The 13406-nt window shown below is 40.6% G+C and overlaps 1 protein-coding gene across 1 annotated transcript; it reads left to right on the top strand.

The window, feature by feature from the left end:
* Positions 1-2821: 2821 nt before the first annotated feature.
* On the top strand, positions 2822-7923 carry LOC121570446 (chorion-specific transcription factor GCMb-like). The gene is made up of 5 exons (XM_041881906.1): positions 2822-3353; positions 3749-4001; positions 4806-4918; positions 5455-5580; positions 6732-7923. Exons 1-5 carry the CDS (start codon positions 3258-3260, stop codon positions 7650-7652), a joined length of 1509 nt encoding a protein of 502 aa, XP_041737840.1. The 5' UTR covers positions 2822-3257; the 3' UTR covers positions 7653-7923.
* The last annotated feature ends 5483 nt before the right edge of the window (positions 7924-13406 follow it).

Here is a 13406-nt window from a genome sequence, read left to right as displayed (position 1 = left end):
CCACCCAGCCTATCATAAGGCAAGGTGAATTAATTAACATATTGGTAAGATCTACATGGTAAGGTTTTACAGGATGTTCTACAGGAGTGCCTAGGGGGTAGGGCCAGGGGTTGATTTAGAATTTGGCCAACTCACACCTTACCAGGAAAAAATCAAAGAAGGCCTCAATAAGGCTGAGCAGGTCCTTCACGCCTTTGTATTCCTCCATTTTCAGAAAGTCTACAGCTCTTTCAAACCACGTCAACATGTGGAAATGAACAAACACACAGTCAAATAGACACATCAGAACCCGATAGATGACATTTATGAATGTTAAATAAATCTTTGGAGATTTTAAAAATATTTTTTGCTTGGTTAGATACTTATCTTGTAAGTGAGACCTTGCCTGGCCAGGCAGTTAAAGCAGTCTTCATCACTCTGGCATACATCTTCAATGCCTCTCAAAAGCAAAGTGACACTTTTGAACACACTTCTGTCAAGTTCCTGCAATCCACAGAGGAGAAATGGGGAGAGAAAATGTTTACAATTCTAACAAAACTGTTCAGCACGTTTATTGTGGAACAAATGTGCTTTGGTAAGGTTTTACTGATAATTTGTTATAAATAAATAGGCTACTTCAAGCAGGAATTTCATACCCACAAAAATGTAATTTGACGAATATGTGGATGTGAGAAAATAGCCTACCTTGTTAGCGACTTTGTTCAATCTGTTAACCAACGACTTGGAGGCTTTCTCCCTCAGAAGTGCTACTGTGATGGCTCCAACATTATTGCTGATGAAAGCATCCTCCAAAATTATTTCGAACTGATAGAAAATGTGAAAAAGATGTATGGTTTTGATATATGTAATGGATAGGCCTATACTGTAGTTAACTTTACACCGCTGATCTCTTCAATGGGGTCCTATTCACTAAGGTGTTTAATTAAACCCATAGGCTAATCTAAATACATTTTGATATTTTACGATAATATTACCAGTTTTTCGGCAGCTAGGCTATAATTATTGAAGATACGATTACATTTCATTGTTAAAAAATAAACAAACTTACGCTCATAATTAGCGGTGTGCGAGTGTAGCTATAGGGACAATTTTGCCACAGGTGAATCTAATTAGTGAACTAACGCTAGAAAAGACGCTCATGAAGGACCATAATCTGTCCAAATATATACACACTGTAGTAATCTCATTCCTTTTCGTTACGGGTTAATTCAAACTAAACTAAGTGAAAGTTTTCTTGATAACAGCAATTTGAATTCATTATTGTGTTTGAATACTTTTTTTGGCGGAAAAACATTCGTTTTTTTTGTGAGGAGCCATTCGATCTTATTTACATAAGGAGGATACACAATGGCCAAAACAAACATTCGAATTTTTATATATTAAAATGGGACTTTCACAGTTAGTGGTAAAAATTATTCATATGAAAATCCCCAATAAAAACATAACCGATCTTTCAGCATTGTGACTGAGTTTGTCTTACTGAGTTGACAAATTAAATGTTTGTACTTCATTCAAGTTGTATACGCAGTAGCAATTTTGTTTTTCCTCAGTTGCTTTATGACGCTAAAATCTAATTAAATGTAACATATTTGAACCAAAATTCATATTCTAGTTTAACCTATCAGGCAGATGGAGTTGACAGTTTCTGGTTGTGACCATGCTGATTCCAATATTATTTGTTAAATCTATCAACAGTAGAGAACTTTACAGAGTGGTCTTGTTGCGATACATGTAATGAGGACATGAATAAGGGGTCTTTATGGTATAGCTGACCCTACTCATTACTGATTAATTTTGGACTTTAGACAAATCTGACAGTTGACCAAATCCAGACACATCTTTTAGGAATCACAGTTTTGAGATAAATATTCCTTAAAGTCACAGAGGGCTATTGCGAGAAACTACATAAGATCATTTTTCAGTTAATATCCATTTAGGCCAGTTTTACCTATAATAATAATAATATGCCATTTAGCAGACGCTTTTATCCAAAGCGACTTACAGTCATGTGTGCATATATTTTTACGTATGGGTGGTCCCGGAGATCGAACCCACTACCCTGGCGTTACAAGCGCCATGCTCTACCAATTGAGCTACAGAGGACCACAGGGGCAACCCTAAACAAACAAACAAACAAATAAATAAATAGCCTAAAACTGCTATGCCAGTGGTTCTATTTAGGCCTTCTGGTAATTCGTTCAATGAATAGCCTAATTGACAGCAATATATTTTAATTTCACTTGAAGGAAAATAATAATCTAAGAAAGTGCATATAACCGTATACAGTAGCCTATGTTTTGAAAGAAAAGTGAATAACATTCCACAATAAAACGATAGGTAAAGACATGGGTGTAGCCTACAAAAATCTATAAAACATGACATTCGTTAACAATGCCGCATGATTGATGCTTTGTTTGTTGTTAATGTGCAGCCCCAGCTGTTTTGATGTTTACACGTCAGTGTGGCTTTAGGTTTACATACAACAACTCCTAATGATCTCAGATAGATCACTTGTTGACACCTGTCAATGTAGGTTACTTGTGTAACCGTTGAATGTGGCTATTTCACATTCAGATTATTCACATATATTTTTTGCTGATTTAAGAGCTCAGAGGACTTAATCCTATCAAACAGGTTTGACATTTACACCACAGATAATAATCACAGATAGACCTACAGAAACAGCCTAGGCCTATTCCCATCGTTTGTGGGCGGCCTGTGGTACTTTCATGACGTCTGTGTGTGTTCAAGATCAACATAGACACAGTATAATAGCCTAATAGTTTTTGATGTTTCATACATGCACAGTGCTAGAAAGAAATGCTCGGGGAAACGGACACGCAGTAAGTGGAGGTCAGTGCCACGGATCAGGTGAACTGAAAGTGCACAGCGCTCAGCCTCAACAGAGCTGAGGCTAGACAGATTTCCTAGTCCTGCCTCCTCCTTTACATAGACGAGACAGACCTTACCTGTAGTCATTCACCTTGCTACTCCCGTGGCATCGCGTGACACACTCCCCAGGACACAAGGGAATTTTGGATTAACACCGAGAAAAGACAGAGAAAATCGGATGAAGATCATGTACTTCTGGACATATATTCTCTAATTATTATCATTTTTAGCGTTGTCTGTCATATGCTTTAATTTTGACAAAGAAAGTGATTTCGTATGGTGCGCGGCTACGGGACGGTACCTGTATTGGTGGGTCCTGCTATGAGTCAAGTTCAAAACGCGTAAAATTGTGAGATTCTAACAAGATGTCAAAGTCCTCGGATCAGTTTGAAGACCCCGACTGTGTTTCTTCCTTTGGTATGAAGTTAACGTGGGATATCAACGACCCAAAGCTGCCTCTGGTAGGCTAATGTAAACGTTTTGCATACGCCAGTTGACGCTATTATTTAGAATATATTCAATGACAGCTATTTAAAATACCAAATTATATAGCATTTGATAGCCTATGAAATAAAATTAGGTCACGGTTGAATTGAATAAATCAGTTTCAATTTGTAAAGATATGCAGAGTTAATGATAATTAGTTGTCACGCATATTGTCATGATTTGCCTTATAGCCTACGCTTTCATTGCTCAGATATCAAATAACATATATTAATTTGCCGTTTGTGTGCATATCTCAGGAATATTCTATTCATTGGCCTGTAGTTTTCGTTTTAACCTTATTATCAATTTTAATAGAAAGCACTTAAATAATGAATCTATCAAAATCTATATTTTTCCGTAATTCTGACAGGACACAAAGCAGTATGACGCTTTCCAGGAGTGGACGGATGGGTATGTTCGTTACATCTACACCGGCGAGGATAAGAACGCACAGCGGCACCTGAGCGGATGGGCCATGCGGAACACCAACAACCACAACTGTCAGATTCTCAAGAAGTCCTGCCTGGGCGTCGTAGTCTGTGGCCGAAACTGCACCCTGGCTGACGGAAGCAAACTCCAGCTCCGACCGGCTATCTGCGACAAAGCACGACAAAAACAACAAAGTGAGTAAACGCATTATGCACAGCTGTCATGCATGGTGTACACTTGCCGACGCGTCTCATCGGGAAAAAGAAGGAAGACATTAATGCAGTTGTTTATGTTGAATCAAGTAATTGCCTAATGTCTAAATAAACAATGTAATTATTATCAAAGCTTAGTGAGCTCAGTTAAATTATTCATAATGATAGCCTAATTATTGGGCCTGTCGATATTGTAGACTGTTTTTGAGAATTAAACTTAACACCTGGTAACACTTGGTACATCTGACTCATTGATTCAGCATCGTCATGACCTTGATACACTATAGAAATGCGACACATTGTGCTTCATCATCATACCCTGTAGATAGATACTCAACCCGTGAGAATAGCCTACAAGAGCATCCAAGATGTATGAAAAACGGCATAGTATTTACTTTGTAAAAAGTGTATTTACTTTGTAAAAAGTGTACATAACAAAATTATAATAAAATAATAAACTCAAAGCTTTATATTCAGAACACCTTCTTATTAAACAATTTCAGATATTGTTGGTCTGACAAAAAAAAAATATATATATATAAATAATTAAAAATAATAGCCCTCATAGTAAATGGGTTTTTTTTTTTTGTGTAAAAAATGTATTAATCAGTATTCACTTTTAACCACTCTCCACATAATAGCCTATTCTTCTCCTCACATCCAGCACAGTATAATATTTCATAAATAAACTTACAATACTTGAATACAAAAATCACTTCTATACTATTAGCCAACATGGCTTTGTTTAAAACTGTGTGGTTGTGTGTATTGGTGGTTGTTCTCCAGAGAAGCTGTGCCCCAGCTGTAACTCTGCCCTGGAGCTGATGCCATGCAGAGGACACAGTGGCTATCCCGTCACCAACTTCTGGAGAATAGATGGAAAAGCTATATTCTTCCAGGTTTGTGGGCTAATATTCTGAATTGAGAGGTAACATGTTTGCAGGTCTCCCTATTAACAGTTAAGCATTGTTTAATAGTCTGTCACCATTAATAAACTGTTTGTTAATCATTGCATATCAATTGTTAATACAATACAATTGTTCATACAATAATGAATGTACAGTAATGTAATGTACAGTACAGCAGATCTTATACATGTATTTACTTAACAATGTATGTTTATTAGCTGTTTATAAGCAGACCTTCAAGTACTGTAAACTTAAGTGTTGAGTTTTTAATATTTCTATTTTGTGATATTAGGCAATAAATTATAATTTAGCATGCCTTCATGGATTGGATTTTTTGTTAGTGAAATCTAAAGACATTAGTTAATTAAAGTAAAAAACAAACAAACCATTTTTGGTTATGAGCTTCTGTGCAAAACATTCCCACACAGATATTACAATTTATTTAGTTAAGAGTAATCCTAAATGTGACCAAAGATGTTTCTCATTTCAAGAAAGTAACATCCTAGTATGTATTGATGTGATTGCAGGCTAAGGGAGTCCATGACCACCCCAGACCAGAGAGTAAGTCTGAGACGGAGGTCCGGAGGAGTGCAGTGAAGAGGAGGATGTCTTCTCCACACTTCTCCCAGAAGAGGAGGTTGATGGAGCCAGATGTAAGAAACTTTTACCTCAATAGTCATATATCTATACTGAACAAAAATACAAACGCAACAAGCAACAATTTCATTGATTTTACTGAGTCATAGTTCATATGAGGAAATCAGTCAATTGAAATAAATTCCTTAGGCCCTGATCTATGGATTTCACATGACTGGGAATACAGATATATATCTGTTGGTCACAGATACCTTAAAAAAAAGGGCCTCGCAATGGGCCTCAGGATCTCTTCACTGTATTTTTGTGCATTCAAATTGCCATCGATAAAATGCAATTGTGTTCATTGTCCGTAGCTTATGCATGCCCATAACATTACCCCACTGCCACCATGAGGCACTCTGTTCACAACGTTGACATCAGCAAACCGCTCGCCTACACGACGCCATACACGTAGTCTGCGGTTATGAGGCCGGTTGGACGTACTGCCAAATTCTCTAAAACGACATTGGATGCGGCTTATGGTAGAGAATTGAACATTCAATTATCTAGCAACAGCTCTGGTGGGCATTCCTGAAGTCAGCAAGCCAATTGCATGCCCCCTCAAAACTTGAGACATCTGTGGCATTGTGTTGTGTGACAAAACTGCACATTTCAGAGTGGCCTTTATTGTCCCCAGGACAAGGTGCACCTGTGTAATGATCATGCTGTTTAATCAGCTTCTTGATATGCCACACCTGTCAGGTGGATGGATTATCTTGGCAAAGGATAAATACTCCCTAACAGGGATTTAAACAAATTTGTGCGCAACATTTGAGATAAATAAGCTTTTTTGCTTTAGGAAAATTTCTGGGATCTTTTATTTCAGCTCATGAAACATGGGACCAACACTTTACATGTTGCATTTATATTTTTGTTCAGTGTACTTTGAATCTTTACCTGCTCAGCCAGAGGTGGATGGTTCCTCTCAAAGTTTTTTCCTTGCCACTGTTGCCTTTGCTTTCTCGTTGTGGTGGTTTAGTTTGGGTGGCAGATACAGTAAGCGCTTTATGACCTGCACTTCTAATACTGTAAAAGCCCTTCTTTGCACATACAATGTGATTGAAAAGTAAAATACTCACAAAATACCCACATGCCATTTATTCCATTGGTAGATGCAGTGGACTTTCTTTGCCTAGCCTATCACTAATATGTACTGTTTCTTCTTCAGACCGGGAGATACCACGACCTGGGCGCTCCTTTCCCCAACCTGCACCAGCTGTCCTGCATGGAGGGCCCGGACCGTTTTAGCATCATTGCTGAGTCCAACTTCCCCATCCAGACCCAGCACTACCCGCCCTTCCAGAACCCTGAGCCCTACAAGTTTGCCTACGACTCCCACGCCAACATGGGCGAGGCCCCATCCACACTCCAGAAGCAGGCCAACCACCGTCTGTACATGCCCCGGCCTCCATGTGGCTACGACTTTGCCGTGCCGAGCTATTTAGGCTCGGGCTCCTACACGGCCCTCTATAAGGACCCCAGTAGCCCCCAGGCAGAGGCCCCTGAGCCCAGCAAGGTGAGCTCAGGTCTGGGTACCAGCACTGCCACACCCCACACCACCGGTGCCCTCTCGGGCCACGACCGCAACAGCTACGACACGACCAGCAAGCACCACGGCTGGAAACAGATCTTGGGCAAGGGGACGTACAGCGAGCGGGGCGAGTACGGACAGTATCCTGGCAACACCAACCACCACTACTACAACAGTGAGTACCCGTGCAGGTACCCTGTCCCAGCGCCAGCCACGCCCGCTGCCCTGCAGACCATCATCACCACCACCACCAAAGTGTCCTACCAGCCTTGCCCCAAGCCCTCCGTGGTCAAGTACGGCGACAACATCTACGACGTCAAGGGCCTGCCCAGCTGCAGCTCCCTGCTCGAGGACACCTCGCCCACCTCTTACTCCGATCTCAAGATTCCTGAAGATTCCGGGGTCATCAAGTCGGCACTGTCGTACCAGCCGGAAACCCTGCCAGCCAAAATCGAGAGGGCTGAGAACTTTGACACTTACCGTTACGGCAACTACGCGTCCAACAGCTATCCTGACAGGGTTTCTCATCCATTTAGATATGACGGAGGAGACTACTGATGGAAGAGGAAGCCACCAAAACAAAGACTGTGATTTGATAGTTATGCAAATGATCAGAAAGAACGCTTGGAACAGACTTTCTGCCACCTTTTATCAGGTTTGTAAAGCTCTATTGTTATTTATATATTTGAGGTGTTGGAATGCTAGTTATGACACTACATTGAGTCTAGACTCTTCAAGGATGTTCCACACATTTCCCCATTTAATGCATAAGGAAAATCAAAAAAGTAGTTATTATTGCCATTGGATAAAAATAAAAATAAACAGATTATTGTGTTTGTAGAATATGAATAATATGTATTCTTAAGGTATTTTGTCTGTGTTACAATATCACATCATATTCCTATGGCACTGAAATAAATGTTCTATAGACTGGGAATGGCCAACAAAGTATCATGAAAATGCTTGTGGTACAGTGCAACTGTAAATGCAGTCTTAAACTGTATAGTTAGTGAACATTGTTATGTGACATTAAAGTTCAATGAGCTCCCACCATAGATTTGACACATTCTGATGCTGTGGTTATGGATGTTGCCTTTGTTTTGGTCAAATTCACTTCCAGCCCTTTGAAAGACCTTGCAGTTTAAACAAAGTCATTACACTGTTATCGACTGTCTTAAAATACTGGGGGGGGATGAGGAACATAAGTCAAAAACATAGGCTCCTTGCCACCCCACACACACACACACTCACTCACTCAGAAAAGGATGTACTCGTGTCAAAAGGGATGAAGTTGGGCAATTAATTGTCAGGTTTGTCATCGGGTCGCTTTTAATCTTGTGGTTCAGAGGCACCCTGACAAGTATTTCCCTCCATTCTGGGGTAGGATGAGAGAGAAAGAGAAAGATAGAGGGAAAAGAGATTAGTTTTTCTCCCCCTCTTCGAGAATGCCGGTAATACCTGACGCTGACAGTATCTCTCCTCACGGCCGGTTCAGCGGGGAAGCGGCGCCGCTCCATTTCGAAGCTCAACACTCTGACTCCGCCGGGGAGTTTTCCTCTGATGTCCCGTCTAGATAAACAAATGACTCTCTATTATTCTAAAAGGACAGAGGTGGTTCGAGCCATGAATCAGTTTCTCCATTTGTGTGATCCCTGTGTGCTGACAGGAGACATAATCGCAGCCTTGTCAGACAGACTGATCACAGACAACTAATAATGGCTCTGTCTCAATATTTCAGAAAGCTGTTACCTTGTATTGGCTTAATTCTACAGAGATGTAGCCTCATCTATATAATTAAGCTGGGTGTGTAGGCCGGCTACACCTAATACGCAACGTTTTGACAGCAAAAACGTTCATATACAACATGTTTGTAAAAACGTTGAAATGTAATGTAGAGCTCATGAGACTGGATAGCCAGGACAATAGGTACAGACTGTTAGCCTATTTCTTCTCTTCAAGATTATAGACTTGGCTGATTATAGTATATTACAATCATAGACGATATTACAGTGCATGGTACAGTGCATTGTATTATTTGTAGGCCATACTTACACAATTAATGTACTGCAGTACAACACAAAACAAGATTAGCTCATTGAGATTTGAGTGATTCATCAAACCTAACTTATTTAGCTGAGAGGTACATCCATACATCTAATTTACAATAGGATTCCCCTCTGTATGACTGTATGACTAACAAAAACATGGGTCCTGGCTTTATTTCACAGTCCTGTTTCAGCTTGTAGTTGTTTAGTTCAGTATTTACAAGGAAATTGTGACAATGGATACTTTCTAGCACTTCTCAAAAAATGAACTAGTGGCTCTATTAAATCTGTAACGCTGAAGCATTACAGATTCCACAATAGACATTTAAAGGTAATTTCCAATTGAGTGGACATATGCAGCGTTTACCGTGAATGCAGTCTCCGCTAAAGCGGGAACATTGCCTTTAAATTTCAATCACACTGTAAAGCTGAACTTCCGCGATGCAGATTGAATAGAGCCCTAACTTGGTAACCTGATACCAAATTGTGGACCTACATACTGTTGTTATAGTGCTTTCTTCTAATGAGTGGTCAATCAATCAAATGTATTTATAAAGCCCTTTTTACATCAGCAGATGTCACAAAGTGATATATAGAAACCCAGCCTAAAACCCCAAATAGTGACTAGGAAAAACTCTCTGGAAAGGCAGGAACCTAGGAAGAAACCTAGAGAGGAACCAGGCTCTGAGGGGTGTGTAACTGTATTTCACTGTCCAGTTTTAGATGGTTTCTGTAGGGTACAACTTGGATAGTAGTCAGTATTTTCTTTAAAGCTTTGACTCAAGCTGTGTTTAAACTCACATTCACACTGGATGAAAAACAAGTGAAATTGTTCTGCTTTTTCACCCTCACCATATAATCATCATCATATCAACATAACTTTCACCACTATCAACGATTTGTATTCAAGTACATGTACTACAAATAGTAGTAGTGGTGGTGTTGGTGGTGGTGGTAGCTAATAATAATACAATTACCCTCATTAGTGAACATTCTAGAACGTGGATTCCAACCCATATAATACACACCTGCATGACATTTTTACTCTTCACCCAAACATGGCAAACTTTTACTTTAGGCCTCCCTGACCCCTGCTTGACCTTTGATCTTTCTCTCTCATGAAACCTGTCTTGATTTCCACTGAGAGGTTGACTACACTAGTATAATCCACTCAGAAGGTACAGAACCATGGTACTACTGTCAGGGCTGTAGCACTGGCTGTCTGATGGGTGCCTGATTAATGTTGGTGACTCTGCAGCCACCCCTATATTCCTCCCACAGCCCTCATCCTACACCATCATACTTCAAGAGGTTTTGTTTACAAACAGTGGTATAGAGATACGCCATGCTTAAAAGCAGGTGCCCGGTTATCTCTCCAACCATATAGCGCTTCAAAGGGATCCAAAAGGCACTCAGAAGTGGGACGGTGCCTTTGACTGTTGAACACATCATGGGCCATGGCAAGCATTGCCAACAACAAGGGTTGCAGTGCCCAGTACAGAACATGTATATTGGGAAAGCTAAAGTAACTTAAAGGGCCAATCTGCAGTTGCTACATCCATTTATGGATTTACAGTGGCTTGCGAAAGTATTCACCCCCCTTGGCATTTTTCCTATTTTGTTGCCTTACAACCTGGAATTAAAATTGATTTTGGGGGGGTTTGTATCATTTGATTTACACAATACGCCTACCACTTTGAAGATGTAAAGTATTTTTTATTGTGAAACAAACAAGAAATAAGACAAAAAAACAAAACTTGTGCGTGCATAACTATTCACCCCCGCCCAAAAGTCAATACTTTGTAGAGCCGCCTTTTGCAGCAATTACAGCTGCAAGTCTCTTGGGGTATGTCTCTATAAGCTTGGCACATCTAGCCACTGGGATTTTTGCCCATTCTTCAAGGCAAAACTGCTCCAGCTCCTTCAAGTTGGATGGGTTCCGCTGGTGTACAGCAATCTTTAAGTCATACCACAGATTCTCAATTGGATTGAGGTCTGGGCTTTGACTAGGCCATTCCAAGACATTTAAATGTTTCCCCTTAAACCCCTCGAGTGTTGCTTTAGCAGTATGCTTAGGGTCGTTGTCCTGCTGGAAGGTGAACCTCCGTCCCTGTCTCAATTCTCTAGAAGACTAAAATAGGTTTCCCTCAAGAATTTCCCTGTATTTAGCGCCATCCATCATTCCTTCAATTCTGACCAGTTTCCCAGTCCCTGCCGATGAAAAACCATCCCTGCAGCATGATGCTGCCACCACCATGCTTCACTGTGGGGATGGTGTTCTCGGGGTGATGAGAGTTGTTGGGTTTGCGCCAGACATAGTGTTTTCCTTGATGGCCAAAAAGCTCAATTTTAGTCTCATCTGACCAGAGTACCTTCTTCCATATGTTTGGGGAGTCTCCCACATGCCTTTTGGTGAACACCAAACGTGTTTGCTTATTTTTTTCTTTAAGCAATGGCTTTTTTCTGGCCACTCTTCCGTAAAGCCCAGCTCTGTGGAGTGTACGTCTTAAAGTGGTCCTATGGACAGATACTCCAATCTCCGCTGTGGAGCTTTGCAGCTCCTTCAGGGTTATCTTTGGTGTCTTTGTTGCCTCTCTGATTAATGCCCTCCTTGCCTGGTCCGTGAGGTTTGGTGGGTGGCCCTCTCTTGGCAGGTTCGTTGTGGTGCCATATTCTTTCCATTTTTTAATAATGGATTTAATGGTGCTCCGTGTGATGTTCAAAGTTTCAGATATTTTTTTATAACCCAACCCTGATCTGTACTTCTCCACAACTTTGTCCCTGACCTGTTTGGAGAGCTCCTTGGTCTTCATGGTGCCACTTGCTTGGTGGTGCCCATTGCTTAGTGGTGTTGCAGACTCTGGGGCCTTTCAGAACAGGTATATATAATACTGAGATCATGTGACAGATGATGTGACACTTAGATTGCATACATGTGGACTTTATTTAACTAATTATGTGACTTCTGAAGGTAATTGGTTGCACCAGATCTTATTTAGGGGCTTTATAGCAAAGGGGCTGAATACATATGCACACACCATTTTTCCGTTATTTATTTTTTATACTTTTTTGAAACAAGTTATTTTTTTCATTTCACTTCACCAATTTGTCCATTACATGAAATCCAAATAAAAATCCATTTAAATTACAGGTTGTAATGCAACAAAATAGGAAAAACGGCAAGGGGGATGAATACTTTTGCAAGGCACTATATACATTAATTTTACAGTTGAAGTCAGAAGTTTACATACACCTTAGCCAAATACATTTAAACTCAGTTTTTCACAATTCCTGACATTCAATCCTAGTAAAAATTCCCTGTCTTAGGTCAGTTAGGATCACCACTATTTTAAGAATGTGAAATGTCAGAATAATAGTAGAGAAATTGATTTATTTCAGCTTTTATTTATTTCATCACATTCCCAGTGGGTCAGAAGTTTACATACACTCAATTAGTATTTGGTAGCATTGCCTTTAAAAATGGTTTAACTTGGGTCAAACGTTTCGGGTAGCCTTCCACAAGCTTCCCACAATAAGTTGGGTGAATTTTGGCCCATTCCTCCTGACAGAGCTGGTGTACCTGAGTCAGGTTTGTAGGCCTCCTTGCTCGCACACACTTTTTCAGTTGTCCTTAAGCCATTTTGCCACAACTTTGGAAGCATGCTTGGGGTCATTGTCCATTTGGAAGACCCATTTGCAACCAAGCTTTAACTTCCTGACTGAGATGTTGCTTCAATATATCCACATAATCTTCCTTCCTCATGATGCCATCTATTTTGTGAAGTGCACCAGTCCCTCCTGCAGCAAAGCACCCCTACAGCATGATGCTGCCACCCCCGTCCTTCACGGTTGGGATGGTGTTCTTCGGCTTGCAAGCCACCCCAATTTTTCCTCCAAACATAACGCCGGTCAGTTATATTTTTGTTTCATCAGACCAGAGGACGTTTCTACAAAAAGTATAATCTTTGTCCCCATGTGCAGTTGCAACCCGTAGTCTGGCTTTTTATGGTGGTTTTGGAGCAGTGGCTGCTTCCTTGCTGAGCGGCCTTTCAGGTTATGTGGATATAGGACTCGTTTTACTGTGGATATAGATACTTTTGTACCTGTTTCCTCCAGCATCTTCACAAGGTCCTTTGCTATTGTTCTGGGACTTTTCGCACCAAAGTACGTTCATCTCTAGAAGACAGAACGCGTCTCCTTCCTGAGCGGTATGACGGCTGCGTGGTCCCATGGTGTTTATACTTGCGTACTATTGTTTGTACAGATG

Source organism: Coregonus clupeaformis, chromosome 7, assembly GCF_020615455.1.
Source record: "Coregonus clupeaformis isolate EN_2021a chromosome 7, ASM2061545v1, whole genome shotgun sequence".
NCBI classification, from domain to species: Eukaryota; Metazoa; Chordata; class Actinopteri; order Salmoniformes; family Salmonidae; genus Coregonus; species Coregonus clupeaformis.
This window is presented reverse-complemented; position numbering and strand designations above follow the sequence as displayed.